This window comes from Diabrotica virgifera, chromosome 3 (assembly GCF_917563875.1).
Source record: "Diabrotica virgifera virgifera chromosome 3, PGI_DIABVI_V3a".
Classification (NCBI taxonomy): Eukaryota; Metazoa; Arthropoda; class Insecta; order Coleoptera; family Chrysomelidae; genus Diabrotica; species Diabrotica virgifera.
Window position 1 is genome coordinate 230219282 of NC_065445.1, and position 20344 is coordinate 230239625.

At 31.2% G+C, this 20344-nt stretch overlaps 1 protein-coding gene across 1 annotated transcript in view; it reads right to left on the minus strand.

The window, feature by feature from the left end:
* The window catches only part of LOC114332580 (uncharacterized), a 45120-nt gene extending 38169 nt beyond the window's left edge, over positions 1-6951 (minus strand). The window contains exon 1 of the mRNA XM_028282403.2: positions 6826-6951. Within this exon, the coding sequence (XP_028138204.2) occupies positions 6826-6837 (12 nt within the window). The 5' untranslated portion in view covers positions 6838-6951. The remainder of the gene's footprint in view (positions 1-6825) is intronic.
* Positions 6952-20344: the final 13393 nt, after the last annotated feature.

Genomic DNA, 20344 nt, shown 5'->3' on the forward strand with positions numbered 1-20344 from the left:
ACTTATAGATCATAAAAACAATACATATACAAAGTAAATGGTAAAGCGCTAACGATAAATTTTATTTGAGGTGCTAAACAATGGGAGATTTTCACGACTTTTTTTACCAAAAAAAACGGGCCAACTTTATTTTGAGCGTAACTCGCTTAGTTTTGATCATAGAAACGTTTATAAAAAATAAAAATAAAGCTTTTTTACACATTTGAAAAAATTTTTATGAGTTTTCCCCGAAAAGTGCTTTATATTTTGGTTATTTTGACGAACAAGAACTATTTTTCATGAGCTATAACTTTGCTTTTACTGTGTATGGATTGACTTCATGAATAGACCATTTTTTTATAAGCTACATTTTTGCTAAAAACATTTTTTTAATAATATTTAATTCGAGAAAAATTTTTGAGTTTTTTTTTTGTTGAAAAAAAAATTTCACTCGAAATATATATAACTCGAAAAATATGAACAAAAGTTGTAGTCCAACAGTTGTTACTGGGCTATCGGTGTATACATGTACTGTTTATGACAGCTTACATTTTTCATCTTTATTGGTATAGAATAAAATAGAACAAAAATTAATAAATTATTACATTATTATAGTATAATTGATGAGAGGAACAACTTTCTTCGTGCACTACTATCAGCGAATATATCTACAATTTTATTATTTCATAATATATCTATCTGATGGACAACTTTATTTTCAATACTACACTACTTAAAAAAAACGTTGCGTATGTATGCGTAAAATAATATAAAAATGACAAATTTTTACATATCTTAGACGACAAGATGGGGCCCCCGCAAGCTTCGAGACTTAAACATGTAATCCATCTCCTGTATAATAGATTAGGTAATAGAGAAATTCCTGTAGAATAGATAGACAACTTACAGAACCTGTAGACATACGCAATGGAATAAGGCAGGGGACTCATTGAGCAGAATTCTCTTCAATTTAATCATGAATGAAATCGCCAACAGCATCAACAAAGGAAGAGGATGCAGATTGAGAAACAATGAAGTAAAAATACTCTGTTATGCAGACGACGCAATATTGATAGACCATGCTGCGAGGGCCTCTGTTACACCTCTGTAAACTACTACCGATAATAATTGTATCGAAATACTAAAATTTAGCATTTAATGTAAAGAGAAAGCCCATTTCTAGATTTAGAAATATTGTTCTAAAAATTTTGAAAATCGCAATTCTCAAATCTTTCAATGGTCACGTACAAAGCATTACAGTTTATTGTCGTCACCATAAAAGTTTCGGAAGACCGAAAAGGATTAAGTTTATAGATGGGAGATGATTCACTTGCCGAACATGCCTATTGAGAAATTTACGTTCTTAAATTAAACACACAACGTAAAATAATATAACAATAACAGATGTTTACCTAATATCAGACGACACGATGGGGCCCATGATCGATTGGGGGCCCCTCCGCAAGCTTCATGCTGCGGGGGCCTCTGTTACTGTATGTAAATAATACCACTAAATGTAAGAATTAATAATGTGGTTTCGAAAAAATTAAAATTACCTAATATCTGGAGTTCGGCAGGGATGTATAATATCCCCAACTCTGTTCAATATATGTATAAATCTAGAAAACAGATTATGCGTCAAGTTTTTGAGGAATGGCAAGGTGGAGCCACTGTTGTAGGAGGAACAAAAATTAAAAACCTACGATATGTTGATGAAACTGTTATGTTGGCGTCTTCACCAGAACTGGAACAAATTCTGAATAGGCTGAGCACGGTGAGTACGGAATATGGTTTGACACTAAATATACAGAAAACAAAAGTAATGATCATAGATGGAATCAGAAACAACCAAACAGACATAAGAAACGTGGCAATTACGAAGTGGTCAGATAATTTAATTACTATTAGGCTTCATCATAACTAACAGTGGATACGAAGTCGACGCATCACAATGACCAGATCGGCAACAGTCAAACACACAAAATATGGAAGAACACCGACATTACAAAAAAAATAAAATTACGCCTAGCTAGACCGTAACCGTAGAATGTTGAGCATACAGAGGCGTGCGGTCCATGGAAGCGGGGAAGCACCGCTTCCCTATTATATATTTCGATATAACAAAATATATTATTAACTAATATTTAATTATCAAAAATTTTCCCCAATACCAGTAATCTACATATTATTACCTAGGAAATAGGCATTGAAAAATATTAAAAATTTATCGCATAGGAAGGAACTCAATATGCACTATGCACACAATTCAACTATTCGGTCCACCCCTGACAGAAGCGCATCTCAAAATCGCCGCTTGTCATGCAGTTGTCCCGTATAAAAATTGGTCAGGGTTCAATAACCGCACCCACTAGTCGCACGAATTTTGGTACCCTGCAGAAGCGATCGTTCGATCGCCTTCCAAGAGTGGGATGCTCTGACTGTTACTGCTTCTAAGGGGTGCTTAGTCTGCTTAGGTACATACATTCGCTTAAAGAATATTTCGATTTAAATTTTTTGCAGAGATTTTTCCTTTTACTGATCTTTTATTTGACATTTTACAGATGAAGTCAATTGACATTGCATTTTGTATAAGACAAATTGATGACTTTATTAATACGATAATTAAAAAACGAGAGCAGTTTAAAAATATTTGGGATAAAACTGAAAATATGGGATTTGAACATGAAAGAAAAAGAATGAAGATTGATAATGTCGACAGCAGAGAGACCTTTTGATAACATTCTACAAAAAATGAATTTTCGCTTTCAAAATTTTAACGAATTAAAATTTGTAGAATTATATAGGGTGTAACAAAAATATAGGTCATAAATTAAACCACATATTCTGGGACCAAAAATAGTTCGATTGAACCTAACTTACCTTAGTACAAATATGCAAACAAAAGAAGTTACAGCCCTTTGAAGTTACAAAATTAAAATCGATTTTTTTGAATATATCGAAAACTATTAGAGGTTTTTTGTTGAAGATGGACATGTAGCATTCTTATGGAAAGAAAATCTTAAAGAAAAATTATAGTGAGATTTGTGAACCCCATAAAAATTTTATGGGGGATTTGTTCCCTTAAACCCCCCAAACTTTTGTGTTCGTTCCAAATAAAGTATTATTGTGGTGCCATTAGTTAAATTCAGTATTTTTAAAACTTTTTTGCCTCTTAGTATTTTTTCGATAAGGCAGTTTTTATCGAGTTGCGGCTTCTTTTTTAATATATTTACATAAAAATTTTGAGGATTTTGTTCCTTTAAACCCCCCAAATGTTTGTGTACGTTCCAATTAAACTATTACTGCGGTACCATTAGTTAAACACAGTGTTTTTAAATCTTTTTTGCCCCTTTGTATTTTTTTGATAAAGCATCTTTTATCGAGATGTGGCTTCTTTTTTAATATGGTTCAAAATATACTTAAAAATGTAAATCATAAATCAATTTTCATGTTATTACTAAGTCTCCATAACCGTACTTTACCATATACAAATATGTGATGGATTTGATAAATATTCAAATCTCGATAAAAATTGACTTTTGAAAAAAGTACTAAGAGACAAAAAAGTTTTTAAAAACTTGTGTTTAACTAATGGCTTTACAATAATAATTAAATTGGAACGTACACAAAAGTTTGGGGGGGTTTAAATGAACCAAACCTCCATAAAATTTTTATGGGGTGTCCAAATTTCATTATAATTTTTTCTTAAAATACTACTGCTATAAGAATACCACATGTCCATTTTCAATAAAAAATATCTAATAGTTTTCGATATATTGGAAAAAATCGATTTTCATTTTGTAAATTCAAAGGGCTGTAACTTCTTTTTCGTGCACATTTGTACTAAGGTAAGTTAGGTTCAATCGAACTAATTTTGGTCCCAGAATATGCGATTAAATTTATTACCTGTAATTTTGTTACACCCTGTATAATATATTCTTATTTAATATTTCTAATTATAATTCATCAAAATTTCCCACAGAGGAATTTATTTCACGACTATTAAATAATGAAAATATTTTGATATGCCAGCTTTGCATTATAAGTTAAGTGTTGTTTATGAAACAACTCACATTAGTGATAAAGATATACTCAGAAATCTGGGTATTTCTTATAACTACTGGTTTAAAAAAGTCCCTGTGTGAAGTGTCCAAGTTGTGTGAATTACTACAAACTATCCCAGTCACAAGTGCATCAGTTGAACGAAGTTTTTCAGTATTAAAATGCATTAAAAGTTTTACAAGAAATTCAACAAGCGAAGACAGACTTTACAAGTCCATTGTAAAAGACCGAATTCAACAATTATCAGAAGTTGATAGGAGAATAGAGCTCAAGTATAAATAAGTGTCATATTGTTGAAAGTTGTGTGTTGTGGAAAATGCCCCGGATTTAAAAAAAACATTTAAATAGATCTCTACTTTAGGAAACGAAGCCCGGAGCGAGGACTTAAGGCCCGAACAAGCAATACAGATCAATGATAGGTCACTATAGTCACTAGAAATAGCGGCAATAGAGTGCCTCACGCATTGATCGGGGTAGGATTTAGTGTGTGACTCCTTGTACCCAGGACGTCTCACATAAGCACTTTGCTGATAGAGAGCCCCTATAGCGCATCAGAATGTTATCAGGTGGGAAGTGGCTCGACCCTCGACCCTTAAGAAAATATTTTTATATCCTTATTGAATCGCTTCCCCTTTAGAAAAAGTCACCGCACGCCACTGTGAGCATACCATGGACCGCACATCGCACAAATAATTCAATACATACTAGAAGACCTTAACATAAAAACCAGACTCACCAGAATTATCAACCAAAATATACTTAGAGATTTTGGACATATAACTAGTATGTAGATGTATGTAAATCTCAAGAAACAATGTATTTATAGAAATACACACCAAACTGTGAGTCATATCTTAATAGTAAAATAGTTTAATTTTTTTACTCATTTAATAAAACTGGATAAAAATACAATCAGTAACTAGTACGTTCTTTAAAGGTAAAATATTGCAAAACCTTTAAATTTTAAAGAACCGCTTGGATTGACATGAAATTTAGCATACACATAGCTAACAAGTCAAAGAAAAAAAGTGATATTGTGCCGATTTGTGCCTTTTGCCCTAGGGGTGAGTTCACCCCAATAGGAGGTGAAAAATATATGTTCGAAATAAGTCCGGAAATGGATAAAATGACTAATTCTAAGCAACTTTTGTTCTATACCATAATGTTTTTTCACCAAGTTAATACTTTTCGAGTTATTTGCGAGTGAATATGTTAATTTTCTACAAAATAACCACGTTTTCAGACGGTGTTTCGCAAATAACTCAAAAAGTAAGTATTTGGTCGAAAAAAAAAATTCATGTCAAAAATATAGCACCCAAAAAATTGAAAAAAATGGTGTATATATTAGGTCACTATACCTAGTAGAAGCAGAGTTATAGCTAATGAAAAATAGGTTCATATTCGTCAAATTCCAAATCGAATATTTTAATGTGCCATAACCAAAAACGAAGCACTGTTTTGGGGAAAACTCATTTTAACTTTTTTAAAGTTTTTAAAAAATGCTTATTTTTGTTTTTAAAAAAAAAAATTTAGCATCAAAAGTAAACAAGTTACGCTCAAAATAAAGTTGGTCCCTTTTTTTTGGTAAGGAAATCGGGAAAATCACCCCCTAATTAGCATTTCAAATGAACTAAATTGTTACCACTTCACAAGTTTTTTACTCGCGTATGTAATGATATGATCTGTAAGTTTTATCGGTTCAAAGTCCTTATTTTTGAAAGAGCTGTAGTTAAAAGTGCTTGAACGAGTCACTTATTACGAGTGTTTGCAAATTTAGAAACACCGAATCTTAACCAATTTTTGTCTTATAGAAAAACAAAAAATACAAAATATTCAGAAAAGTAAAGCCGACTTTTTTTATTGTTTAAGATTTTTGGTATCTTTAACATTTTTTAAGTTATTTTGAAAAAAGCATTTTTTTCAAAATTAAAATTTTTAAAATTTTTACTTAAAACCAAATTTTTTCAAGAATAAGCACTAATCGATGAAACTTGCAGATCATATAAATACAACATAAGTGAAGTAACTTGTGAAGCGGGAACGATTAATTTCATTTTTAAGTTGCTAATTGGGGGGTGATCTTCCTGATTTTTTTTGTCAAAGCAAAAGGGACCAACTTTATTTTGAGCATAACTTGCTTACATTTGGTGCTAGAATTTTTTTTATAGAAACAGAAATAAAGCTTTTTTAAAACACTTTAAAAACGTTGTAATGGTTTTTCTCCAAGAATGCTTCATTATTTGGATATTTCACATTGAATTATTCTATTTGGAATTTTTCGAATATGAACCTATTTTTCATTAGCTATAACTCTGCTTTTGCTAGGTATAGAGACCTAATATATACCCCGTTTTTTTCAACTTTTTTATAGGCTATAGTTTTGTTAAGAATATTTTTTTCGACAAAATGCTTACGTTTTGAGTTATTTGCGAAAAAACCGTCTAAAAACGTGGTTATTTTGTTGAAAAATGAACATATTCACTTGCAAATGACTCGAAAAGTATTGATTTGGTGAAAAACCTATAAAACAAAAGTTGCTTAAAATTAGTCAGTTTATCCATTTCGGGACTTATCTTGGACATATATTTTTTCACCCCCGAGATGGGGTGAAACTCACCCGCAGGGCAAAAGCACACATCGGCACCATATCACTTTTTTTCTTTGACATGTTAGCTATGCGTATGCCAAATTTCATGTCAATCCAAGCGGTTCTTTGAAATTTACAGGAAAAACCGTGAAAGAATGTACTAAACACCAATATTAAAGAAAATTGACAAAACTTACCTTCAATATCATTTTGATTAACTTTGTCGCCTCTTTTTCACGTAAACAAAAACTTTGAAACGCTAACTAGCATATCTTTGACCTGTTTCGTCTTTAGTGATGTCTTTACTGGTAAGGTCATTAATAAATTAACTATATTTTAATAGCTCGTCAAGTTTATTGTTCATTAATTGACGCATACCTAGTTTTCTATCGAAATTAGGCTTTCGGAAATTCCAAGTATCTGAATGAAAGTTATAAATAATAATATTAGAAAAATGTCAGATAATTTCATTGTTATAGTAAAATTATGTTTAGCTGATATCTCGAAGTTTTCACTGATATGTTATTATCAAAGTCAGGCAAATATGCAAGCTAAAAAGTAAGATATATGCGCATATATATGTATATGCATATTATTTCTGTCAAATAGGCATGCATATGCATTTATTTATGTAAAATATGCATATAAATGCATATATTATTTGTGTCAGATATGCATTTATTTAAACAAAATGTGCACTTCATAAACCGTTTAAATATAATAACTTTATTAAATATTAGTTGTAAAGCTTGATATTATAAAATAAAATAAAACAAAACTTTTAAGCAATTATTTTAACTATATAAATATATATACACGATTATTTATTCAAAAAACAATATGAGAAGAAATGTTTTTCAAAAATTTCCAACAAAAAGTTTGTCGCCTATCTGTATACATATATGTTTGTATATAGAAAAGCTCCGTTCTACATCCATCGAAGTTATATAGCCCAATAAATGACCGTTTTGGAGTGTAATTTCCAGGGGCAACTCCGAATTGCATGAAAATTTGGATTTAGGTTCAACTTACCCTTCACTTAAAAGTTGAATTTGTGCCCTTGGTTGCTTTTACTTGGGGGGGTGACATTTACCCCTTCTCGGGGGTGAAAAACGCGTGTTTAAAATAAGGCCGGAAATGGATAAATTGACTTATTTTAAGCACCTTTTGTTCTATAAAGTTTTTACATAAGTCAATACTTCTCGAGTTATTCGCGATTTAAAATCTTGATTTTTCGACAAAAAACTACGTTTTCAGACCGTTTTTCCCAAATAACTCAAAAAGTAAATATTTTATCGAAAAAAATATTTTTAGCAAAAGTGTAGGCTATAAAAAAAAACGAAAAAAATGGTGTACCAGTAAAGTCTACAAATTGAGTAGAAGCAAAGTTGCAGCTCATGAAAAATACGTTCTTATTCGTCTAATTCCAAATCGAATAATTGAACGCGAAATCACCGAAGAAATAAGCGTTTTTCGGGAAAACCTTATTACCATTTTTAAAGTATCGAAAAAAAAGCTTATTATTTGTTTTTTTACAAAAGTTGACAACATCAAAAATAAACGAGTTACATTGAAAAAAAAAGTGGCCCCTTTTTTTTGGTAAAAAAAAATCGTGAAAACCTCCCTGTATTTAGCACCCTAAATGAAATTAATCGTTTGGCTTTACCATTTATTTTAACTTTATGTGTATTGTTTATATGATCTGTAAGTTTGATTGGTTTGAAGTGCTTATTTTTGAAAACATTTGGTTTTATAGTAAAAAAAAATTTCTAAAAATTTTTGAAAAATTTCATTTTTTCAAAATAACTTAAAAAGTATTAGTGATAAGAAAACTCTTAAAGAGTAAAAAAAATGTAGGTTTTGCTATTATAAATCGACGCTGTCAAGCCAAAACGGCATAAACGACATTAACTTGATTTTTCAGGAAACACAAAAAACTGATTATTTTTATTTTTACCAATTCTGCTTATCTTCACAGTGATTCAAAAAATTGGTGATTTTTTTTTCAAATTTTAATATATTGTGAACATTAATGTGGCTGAAAATACTGCCTGAAATAAATTAAAAACTATAAAATGGCGCTTATGTCCAATCAAGATATAACATTGGTGAATATGCCAAACTTACCTCTGGCATTTGTGTCGATCGCATCGTTGAAAGGTTAGTCAATATGGCGCTTAAAAGGGATATATGCCATTAATGAAAAAAGAAACGAAAATCAAAAATTGTCGTTTATGCCAACAAGAAAATTGACGAAATTACGAAGATTTTTGATAGGGTTTATTTTTATTAATCAAAAATACATTCTAAGTTAAAAACAAAACCTTAAATTCTTTAAACATGTTTTGGTGCTAGGATGAAATACTTAAAAGTAAATATGAAATACTTAAAACTGGATATCTAATAATAAGTAGTGGATTCTAATTCATAATCACTGTCAATATTTGGTTCAACATCCGTATTGATTTGATTGCTTGTATTTTCCTTATTTTGATCACTACTTATACCGGCATCCAAACCATTATCTGCTGCTAAGTTGAAACATGATGTGAGATCGTGACTAAATATTTCTTCTTCTACTGCAACGTCTGGTGGTTCCTCAAAGATGATAATGTCATTGCTAAAAGCTTCTGCAATGTTGGCATTATAAATGTCGTAAACCTCTAAGGGAAATATAGGGGGATTATTGTCAGTCATATCATTTTGTACTGATTCGGTATATGTTTTATTTTCATTTAGTAAGGCCATTATTTTTTTACTTCTGCTATTCATGTGCAACAAAAAAATGGCATAAACGCCAAAAATCGATCGCCATTTTTAGCTATATAAAATTGATTTGAACTCTATGCTGTAATACAAAATGAATTGTTCATCACACTAGTCCAAAGTTACAATAGAATATTTTAAAATAAACTTTTTATTTGCGCAATTTTTAAATAAGTAACCTGCATAAGAATACCATTGAGGAATGGCACTTGTGTCAACCACGATGTAAATATGTGGTTTTGGCATAAACGCCTCATAGTTTTTAAAGAAATTCAGTGTGTTTACGCTTCAAAAATCAATACAAATTGAAAATATTGCAAAGGTAGATAATACCATGTTACTTATCCATAAAAATTGTAAAAATACATACCTTTACTATTATTACTGGACCGAAATGTACACAATGATAATCTTACGGGCACTGGCGATTATGTCAATCGGTGTTCACGTCGGTGTTCACGTGCGTGACTAGACTGGCGTTTATAAAAATTTTAAACCTATATTACACCTATTTCAATTTTTCTGCGGTTATTCCGCGTTGACTGTCTGGTGCGGAAATTAAAATCCTATTTTTTAGTGCAGCTAACTAAAAACTGGTCATTTTGGCGTTTATGCCGTTTTGGCTTGGCAGCGTCGAAATATGCTAGTTTCATTTTGTTTCTCCGTAAGACAAAAATTGGTTAAGATATGGCGGTTCAAAATTTGCATACACTCGTGATTAGTGACCCTTTCAAAAATAAACACTTTAAACCGGTGAGACTGACAGATCATATAAAAAATAGGTAGGTAAGTAAATTGTTTGTAAAACGGTAGCGATTAATTTCATTTGGGGAGCTAAACAAGGCGAGATTTTCATGATTTTTTACAAAAAAAAGAGGGCCAACTTTATTTTGATCGTAACTCGCTTATTTTTAATCATAAAACTTCTGTTAACAATTAAAACAAAGCTTTTTATAAACACGTTTAAAAATTTTGAATGGGGTTTTCCCGAAAAGTGCTTAATTTTTCGGCGATTTCACCTTGAAATATTCGATTTGGAATTAGACGAATAAGAACGTATTTTTCATGAGCTACAACTTTGTTTTTATTTGATTGATAGACTTTACTGATACACCATTTCTTTGGGTTTTTTATAAGCTACACTTTTACTAAGGATAGTTTTTTCGATAAAATATTTACTTTTTGAGTTATTTGCGAAAAACCGTCTGAAAACGTAGTTTTTTTGTCGAAAAATCAACATTTTCAATGGCAAATAACTCGAAAAATATTGACTTACGTAAAAAACTCTATAGAACAAAAGTTTCTTAAAATCAGTCAATTTATCCATTTCCAGTCTTATCTTGAACGTATGTTTTTTCACCCCCGAGAAGGGGTGACTGTCACCCCCCAAGTAAAAGCAACCAACGGCACAATTTCAACTTTGAAGTGAAGTAAGTAGAACCTAAATCCAAATTTTCATGCAATTCGGAGTTGCCCCTGAAAATTACACGGTATCGCCGAATTTCCCGTTCATTTACTGGGCTAATAGGAGTGTATTAAAAATTATTTAAAACTTCAGCCTCTACATTTAGTGTTTCATCAAACACCATCCCTAAAATATTTGCAACCTTAGATAGAAATATAAAACCAGTATTTTTATCAATGACTGAATTAAATTTTTTTAAAACGTCTTTGCCAATTTAGCCCCAAACAATTTTGAAAGATAGTTCAAATTTTTTTATTAGTTTAACTGCTTCAATTAAAGATAACCTTGTATCCTGTAGCTGAAGGATGCAACTTGGCACAAAATCATAGTTTGATTTTATGTATGAAAGTTGTTGTGGTACTATTTTATTTTTCAGCAATTCTTTGGAAAGTGTAGGTGGTTCAGAAGAATCGTCAACTAATTCCATTATTACTGGTTTTTCTTACTTAAGGGGGAACTTTCTTACTGGGGAAATTAATAAATATTTTTTTCATATTTGAAATTAAATTATTAACAAGAAGAAATTTAATTCTTTTCTTCTGCGACCCTATTTAAACCATGTGCTAGGAAAGTTGTATGTACTAAAGGTGGATAAAAAAAATTTCAAATTCTGAAAATGCCGCATCTGAAAGAAAAAGCAAACATTTTTCGTTGGGAACAACTAAAGGAAGAAAAAAATTAGCTAAACTGTCTTGCAAAAACCTTGAAACAGTGCGTTGGTTGGGCATATACTAGTTCGCTCCGGCGGTCAGATTTGAATACCCTATAGAAAAGGGGCATAGGTAAATTCGCTCCGACCATATATTTCTTAGAAAAGATAGTTTAAAAATGCCTTCACTGGGTACATAATGAATAATAATGAATAGCCGGGTCAGCGTATATAGACAATGTTTCCTTCATAAAGCAGGTTCTTTGATACATTTTATTAATAGAATGTTTAATAAATATTTCTGAAACTTTGTATTTACCTAAATATAAAACTACTTCTTACTTAAAATTACATATATTAAAATTATAACCATATATGTATCACTACAGTAGTATGATGTTAGAGCTCATATTCCCTTGTTCAATATTTGATTGGGTTTTTTCCTATAAGAAATTGCAAGGTATATACTCCTTTGAAAAGATTGGTAATTAGTAGTCACCTGAAATTTTATGATAAGATACAGGGGGGTGGAAATTTCAACATTATTAGTTCAGTTACATACGTTTTGAATGTCTTTAGTTCATGATAGAGACATCTGAAATTAGTGAAATGTTAAGCGAAAAGGGCAAGTCTATGTCATTTATTGACAATTACAAGTATAACTTCCATAAAATACTTGCTAATAACGTTGACAGTGTGTAGAAAGAAGTTGCAAAGCATTTATTACAACTTTATATATTTGTAACAGTATAGTTGAATATATTGATAACCACACCCCTGAAAGTTTATCAAAAACAGCGTTAAACCGGCAAAAATTCAGTAATGGTGTTAAGCGGAAGACAATGGACGATTTGTGTGAAAAACCATTGAAGTTGATACACAGTGAAATTAAACAAGCTGTATTTTTGCTAAGCATATTCTTTTTTCAACAAAATACTTTTTTTTCAGTTATTTGAGAAAAAACGCTCAAAAACGTGTTTTTTGTCGAAAAATAAACATTTTTACTCGCAAATAACTCGAAAATTATTAACTCAGTTAAAAAACTCTCTAGAATAAAAATTCCTTAGAATTAGTCAATTTATCCATTTTTGAACTTATTTCAAATGTATGTTTTTCACCCCTCAAGTAAAAGCAACCAAAGTCACAAGTACAACAACTTTGAAGTGGAGGGTAAGTAGAACCTGAATCCAGATTTTCAAGCAAATCCGTCGTAACGAGTAAAATTACACTTTAAAACGGTCATTTATTGAGCTAAATCTAAATAATCTAATTGCACTGTCTCATATTATGTATTTATATAAATATGTAACAACCAATATTTTATAAAAATATTATTTCTATATAAAATACAAAAGTCACAGTACCAATTTTTCGGATATTAATTTTCCTAGAACTTAAAAGATAAATACTTAATCCGCTTAACCATGGGAGCGAACTAGGTTATGGTTTTTGGAGCGAACTAGTATGTAATTAAGAGGGTTTTTTGACCTTGGGAGCGAACTAGTGTGCTCCGCGTTGGTTTTATCGTTGATTGAATACACGTATATTCAATCAACGGTTTTATCCACTGCTTGGAAGCAATTAAATGCGATTTACAAGCTTGCTCATTTTTAAGAGATTCGATTAATAAATGTGCGATGTAACGTCCAAAAGAGTCAATTGTTTCATCCACACATACAAAAAAATAATTATCTCCTATATCTAATTTTATTTTACTCAGTACAGTACCGCAGAATATATAGAATCAACCTGGTTTCTTCTTAAGCTTCTTTCATTTGGAATATTCCATTTGCAGTATTTTATTCCAAGAAACATTCGCAATTCGTTTTGAAAACCTATTATATGCACCGTATTTTTACATATACCACTATATGCAAAATTCAAAAGAAAATAAAAAAATATGCAAATGCATATGCATATGCACTCTTGCATATTTGCCTGACTCTGGTTATTATCATTGTCGTGCTTACAAGATGTCTCTCACCTAAGAGCTATAGCTGATTGTAATATAAAATTTGTAACGGAGATTGGAAAATTTTGAGAATTATTTACAATTTTTGACTCGTTTTTCACTATCTCCCTCTCCCTCCATTACTTCATTTGTATTACTTTCTCTCTCATTAAGGGTCGATTTCTCATACCTGCGTTAATCTATGGTTCAGTCATTGGTTCAGTTGAACGAGTTCACCGGTGAACTTCGGTTTTGTTGGGAATGCGTTTCTCATTGTGAGTGCACGTTCTACAGCTTTCAAGAAATGCCAATAGATGGCAAAAGGTAAAAAACTATCGCCATTTTGTACGACCTTTTTTATGCTGTTTTTGAATAAAGTTAAATTTAAGTATTTATAGTCAAACAGTCATTTTAATAATTATAAATAAATGTAATAAAAACAAAAATAATGTTAGCGTTTATCGTTAGGCTTAATATAATAAAATAGGTTATATTTATAATGACAGCGTTTCGTGTTAATACAACGCATGCGTAATCCATGAAATAATCTGAACTGGTTTCTGAAATCTTTGAAAGGCCGAATTCCAGCGTTCAAGTTTAAACTGCCATCGGTTGAACGTGAATTGAGAAATACGATTTTGACTTTAAACTGACGTTCACTAAAAGTTCAGGTTAAACTGGAGTTGAACTCGATATGAGAAATTGGCCCTAAGTATGGGCCCACGATCTATAACAAGACGACAGGCAGCCATAAATAGAATATATATAAATATATAAGAAAGTATTGTTTTTGACGGCGGGTGTATTTTCCTCACCAAAATAATTTTTTACCTGCGTTTGGAAGGGTATGTCATAATCCCACAGGTATTTTCCTCACCAAAACCAAAATGGTTCTTTCAGGTAGATTTTACTAAAAGGCATTCAGCGAATTATTTATCTACTATAAAATTACAGTAGGTACCTATAATAATAATTAGTTAATTGATTATAGTATTTTATTTTTAGTGGAATTTTGACAAAAATGGCATGTTTAATAGAAAGTAATTGCGGTAAACATTTACTGATATTTGAAAATTTTATTTTTTATAAAATGAAAGTTTTAAGAAGCGAAGAAGTGTTCTGGAGGTGTAATAAAACAACTTGTAGTGCGAAATTGTTTACTATTGGTGCAAATTTTACAATATCTCGAAGTAGCCTACACCATAATCATGAACCAGATCGTCAGAAGATATATCTAAAAATTGTTTCCAACTCTGGTAAACGTAAATCCGAAGAGAATCTAACTGAAAAACCAGCAAAAATTATACGCCAAGAGCTTGCAGGTAATTTGACTGAAACAAATACTACGATTGATGTCAGTTACATAAGAAAATATATTTATATATTTATCGACGAAAAATGATGCCTGGTCAACCTCCTTCCAATATTGATGAGGTTCAAGAATTTGTGAAGAGCTGTGCTCAAAAAACAAGCAAGGGGGAAAATTTTCTCTTTATAAACTGTGTCAAAAGTAAGATAATTGTATTTAGTTGTGAAACAAATATAAGACTTTTAGCCACATTGAATTTTATACAGAGAGGGTAAAAATTATGGAATAAATTCATATACCATATTCTCCCCATATTTGTGAGCAGAGGCAAATTCTTCTGTTATTCGTACTATGAATGCTTGCGAATCTTTTAAGTCGCATTCTAGTTCATTGTTTTATAATACGCATCCATCCATATATATCTTCTTAGAATAAATTAAAGAATTTCAGATATATACGTACCTATGTTAAAATTTAAAGTTTGCATATTGCCAAACCTATCAAAGATAAAGAAGTTAAACTGAAATTGAAAAATAACTGTAGAAAATTTATTAATATCAGTCTAATCAAATGAATTTTGTATGGATTTTGTAAAGTGTGTCTCTTAGTATAATAGTAAGTATTAAATAATAATTTATACATTTTGCTTATTATCTATATTATAAACTATTATTATAATGTAAGGAATTTAATGTCTTTTATTCGGATTTTGGATGCTTTCATAATAATCATTCTTAAATTACATCTATATTTTTATTTTATTACCTGAGTGAGTTGGTGAGGAAAATACCTACGGGATTAATAGGAACCCTTAAATTTGGTGAGGAAAATACCTGTCGGATTATATGTTTTTACTGGTTGGTGAGGAATTTACCTCCGCCCATTTCTATTGACCTTACTTTGCATTTGATTTTCATCTTTGTTTTTTATTTACCTCTTACTATCCTCCTCATTTACCACCTTAATTGAGGTTAACGACCAATACGGCAAAGTCTTGCCTTTTATTATAAGTTTATTTTTATTTGTGTAAAAAGTTAAATACTCCATTTGACTGCTCTTCCTATATTTACTAATTAGTTAAATTTTTTTATTTATCTTTTATCAATTTAATAACACTGAAATGATATTAAATGTTTCATATTTTTTCCTATAATCTGAACCTGAATGGGAAAGTAGTAATAAAAACAACGAAATCTCTTGATTCAGTTTATTCAATTTATTGTTCATGCACTTGAGACACAAAAATAAAAATATTGCTATACATCAATTGTTGATAACATTTCTTTTTGGTATTTTGGCACACTGAAAGATTTCATCGGTAATATAAATACAACTCATAATAAAATAACCTTCACTAAATTTTTTGATTTTTTGGAGAAGATTTTAAAATAAAATCTTAAATGTATGTGTTTGGAAAAAACTCTGAAGTTGTTAAACTGAATAACTAATATTCAAATTGCTCTGAACGTATTTACAAGTAACATCTTACGTTTTAAGTATTTTATATTTTGGGACTTGGTACTTAAAACTATTTTATTTGACTTTAGACGTAATTTACATTAGTCACATCAAATCCTATACATATAATATTATGTCGGATGTGACTGCTTTGAGTTTTCAGCTTTCTCTATGGAGCTATATTTAGGGGTTGGTATTTTATTTAATTGTGTTTGTTTTTTTTTAACCACTAAATACAATATAAAGATCTGTGATAATCAAGAAGTTCTGAGGATGACTCTAAATTAGAGTAGTGGTTTTTTTATGTTGTTTTCACCCAATTTTAAAAAAATGTGAAAACTTTGAATTATTATCCACGTCCGTCTGTCCGTCTGTCTGTCTGTCTGTCTGTCTGTCTGTCTGTCTGTGAACACAACTCCTCCGACATTATACTAGGTAGAATGACAAATGAGGTGTCAAATGAAAGCTTATAATCCAAGGATGGTACTAAAGGTGAGAAATTTTACCTAGACTGTCTGTCCGTCTGTCCGTCCGACCGCGAATATAACTCCTCCGTCATTATACCAGATAGAATGACAGATGAGGTGTCAAATGAAAGCTTATACTCCAAGGATGGCACTAAAAGTGAGAAATTTGACCTAGGCTGTCTGTCCGTCTGTCCATCTGACCGCGAATATAACTCCTCCGGCATTATACCAGGTGAAATGACAAATGAGGTGTCAAATGAAATCTTATAATCCAAGGATGGTACTAAAGGTGATAAATTTGACCTAGGTTGTCTGTCCGTCTGTTTGTCCGACCGCGAATATAACTCCTCTGTCATTATGCCAGGCCAGGTAGAATGGCAAATGAGGTGTGAAATGAAATCTTATAATCCAAGGATGGTACTAAAGGTGATAAATTTAACCTAGGTTGTCTGTCCGTCTGTTTGTCCGACCGCGAATATAACTCCTCTGTCATTATGCTAGGTAGAATGGCAAATGAGGTGTCAAATGAAAACAGACGGTAAAGACTTAAAGGACGGTACTAAAGGTGAGAAATTTGACCTAGGACTTCCGGTTTTAGAAATGCGACCAGAAGTACTGTTTTAAAGTGACCGAAATAGTACAAGCGATATATTATTCGACGCGCCTTCGCAAGACGAGAACACATATATACTTCCGGTTTCATGACTGTCTGTCCGTCCGCGAATACAACTCCTCCGTTATTAATACAGATAGAATGACACATGAGGTGTCGAAGGAAGGCTTATAACCCAAGGATGGTACTAAAGATGAGAGATTTGACATCGGATTTCCGGTTTTAGAGCTGCAACAATGACTCAAAATTAGTAAAATCGTATCAAACGACGCAAAGTGACACGAAGAGTTTAAATATAGACTTCCAGTTCTACTTTCGATTACTTTGGGTGCAAACCTAGGACATACGAAGTCCAATTACTTGTTTACCAACGTTTTTAAATTCATAAACACCTTAAATATGTATGTATAATATACCTTTACTTTTTACTTGCTGAATTCATTTAAAATATTTTTGTGAACTTCATAATAAATTTTATTTTTGTAATACCATCTATTGCTCATTCTTTTTTTTTTTACTGAAAACTTTATGATTTTTCTAGGTATTTTTTTTTTCGACTTGCTTTGCAGAGTCATTCTCAGGACCAGTTCTTAGTGAGTTTTTTTGTATTGTTCAGCATGTAATCTGAATACTGTAACTTGTAAACGTCAAGAAGATCTGAAGATGACCCAGAAGACAGAATGTAAAACCTAGAGCTTTATTTTATAAAAAGGATTACAGTTATTTGACAACACAGAATAATTTGCAGAGTATTTTATTCCATAGTCACTTCTCGTTTAATTTTCCTGATATCTATCCTAATACCCATAATATATTAAATAAATAAATCTGAGAAATGTATAGGGTGATCCGTAAATAACTAGAATTATTTTTCTGGCAAATTATCTAACGGAAAATATAATTTTTTATTTAACAACTTAGCAGTCACATATTAGTACATATTGATGGGCCGGGTGTTAAAATTATAAAAATAATTCCCTGTTATATTAGTTAGCTTTGATTAAATAACAAAATTGAATTGTATCTTATATAGAATATGTCCTAAAAGTGTATTGTTAACTTAGGTTTGGCTTTAGCAAATGTCATATTAATCCGTCGTATAAAGCATCCTAAAATAATCACCAAATGTTCAATATTTGACGAAAAATAGCTCCATTTTGCCTCAATAATGGTAGAATACTTAGAAATGTATCAGATATGACCATTAGATTAACTGAGAACTAATACAGGCAGTCTTCAAGATTGATAATATTGAAAGGTGTTTTGTTCCTTTTATTTTATGGCCGATTAAAATTTACTTCCACTGGATTAAACTACCACAGTTAATTTTGTTGCAAAAAATCAGAAATCAAAATAATGACAACTTTTTATTACACAAAACCTTTCGACTTCTTTTGTGGAATCATCCCCAGCACCAGATGTTATTAAATTGTGTTTGTAACATGAGCCAGAAAACCAGTAAACTAAAATCTTGTGATGGACATCTGAAAGATCTGAAAAAAACTCCAAAGTATAGAGTCCAACGCAATCAAAATCGACTCGGTTAATTGATTTTTTATTCCAAATATCAGTTTTAAAGATAATTCTACATTTACGAGACAAGAAGTTTTTGACGAACAAAATGGTATTTTTTAAGGAAGGGCACATTCGTTGCGCATTTAAAATGAATGTTTGGTGTGTGGCTAGAAGGTAATTATATTTTAGCATAGAATTGGACTGGATCCAAAGACTTTTGTCTCCCCGTCATGTCTCGGTGCTATACATGATTATTGGTCCAGCTACTGATTTAACGACTGCCGTTTTTACTTTCTCCGGTATCTTTTTTTCCCCAAAAATGTTGTTTTTATAGTGTTAAATAATCTTCCTGTTCGTCCCATTCTCTCGTTTATTTCCATGTCTTGTTTACCATTTGATTCAATTATTACTCCTAGGTATTTAAAATATTCCACTCGATCTAGTTGTTTACCGTCTAATAGTCTAATTCTATTGGGTTTGTCTTCTTCGTATTTGAAATTATCATGGTTTTTGTATTCTCTGTATTAACTGTCATATTTATGTTTAATAGTTCAAACAGATAGCTTTATGTAACCTTTTCAAGAAGCCAGTTATCAGAGATAACTGTATGACACCAGGCGTAAAAAAATGTGGGAACACGAAGAATGGAGCACCTTTACATTTTCTTCTTTTATTAACAAGTTACTTGGATGAATATATTTAAAATCACTTGATAGGTCATTGGAATAGTACATTTATAGCCCAGATTTTATTTCAGTGAAACATTAGACTTGCGATCACATGAAATTAATTTTTTCTACTGCCGTGCTTAAACAGCTACTTTCCCGCACGCATTTTGTTTCCGAAAGTTGCACTTTCCCGCACTAGTGTGGGAAAGTAAATTTTCCCGCACTAGTGCGGGAATGTAGAATACCTTGTAATATGGCATTAAATCCAAAGAGAAGTATCAAAAACAATTTGTCCATTTTGTGAACTGGTGCGAATCCATGAAAGTAAGGAGCTATAAAGAGGAAGTATTTTTGGCATACTTTTTAGAATTGAGCAAAGTGCTTAAATCAAACACACTTTGGTCACGCTATTTCATGATTAAAATTTTAATGAAAATAAAGCACAATATTGATATAAGTAAGTTTTATAAACTAACAACTTTTTTGAAAAAACAAAATATTGGTTTTCGAACACAAAAAGCAAAAATTTTTATTAAAGAAGATATAGCCAAATTTATGTTAGACGCACCAAACGAGATAATATCTTATGATAAAAGTAGTTACCATTTTTGGTTTATCTGGGGCTTATCGTAGAGCCGAACTTACGAAAATCACTCTCGACGATATTGATGACAAAGGGAATCTAATAATCGTCAAAATTACGGACTCGAAAAACAACTCTGCGAGATCATTTGTTGTTTCAGAAGAAATAAACAATGGAATGTTTTTGAAGCTATACAGAGAATACGTCAGTTTACGACCTTCAACCACATCTCATCGGCGTTTGTTTATAAAATACCAGAAAGGAAAATGTAC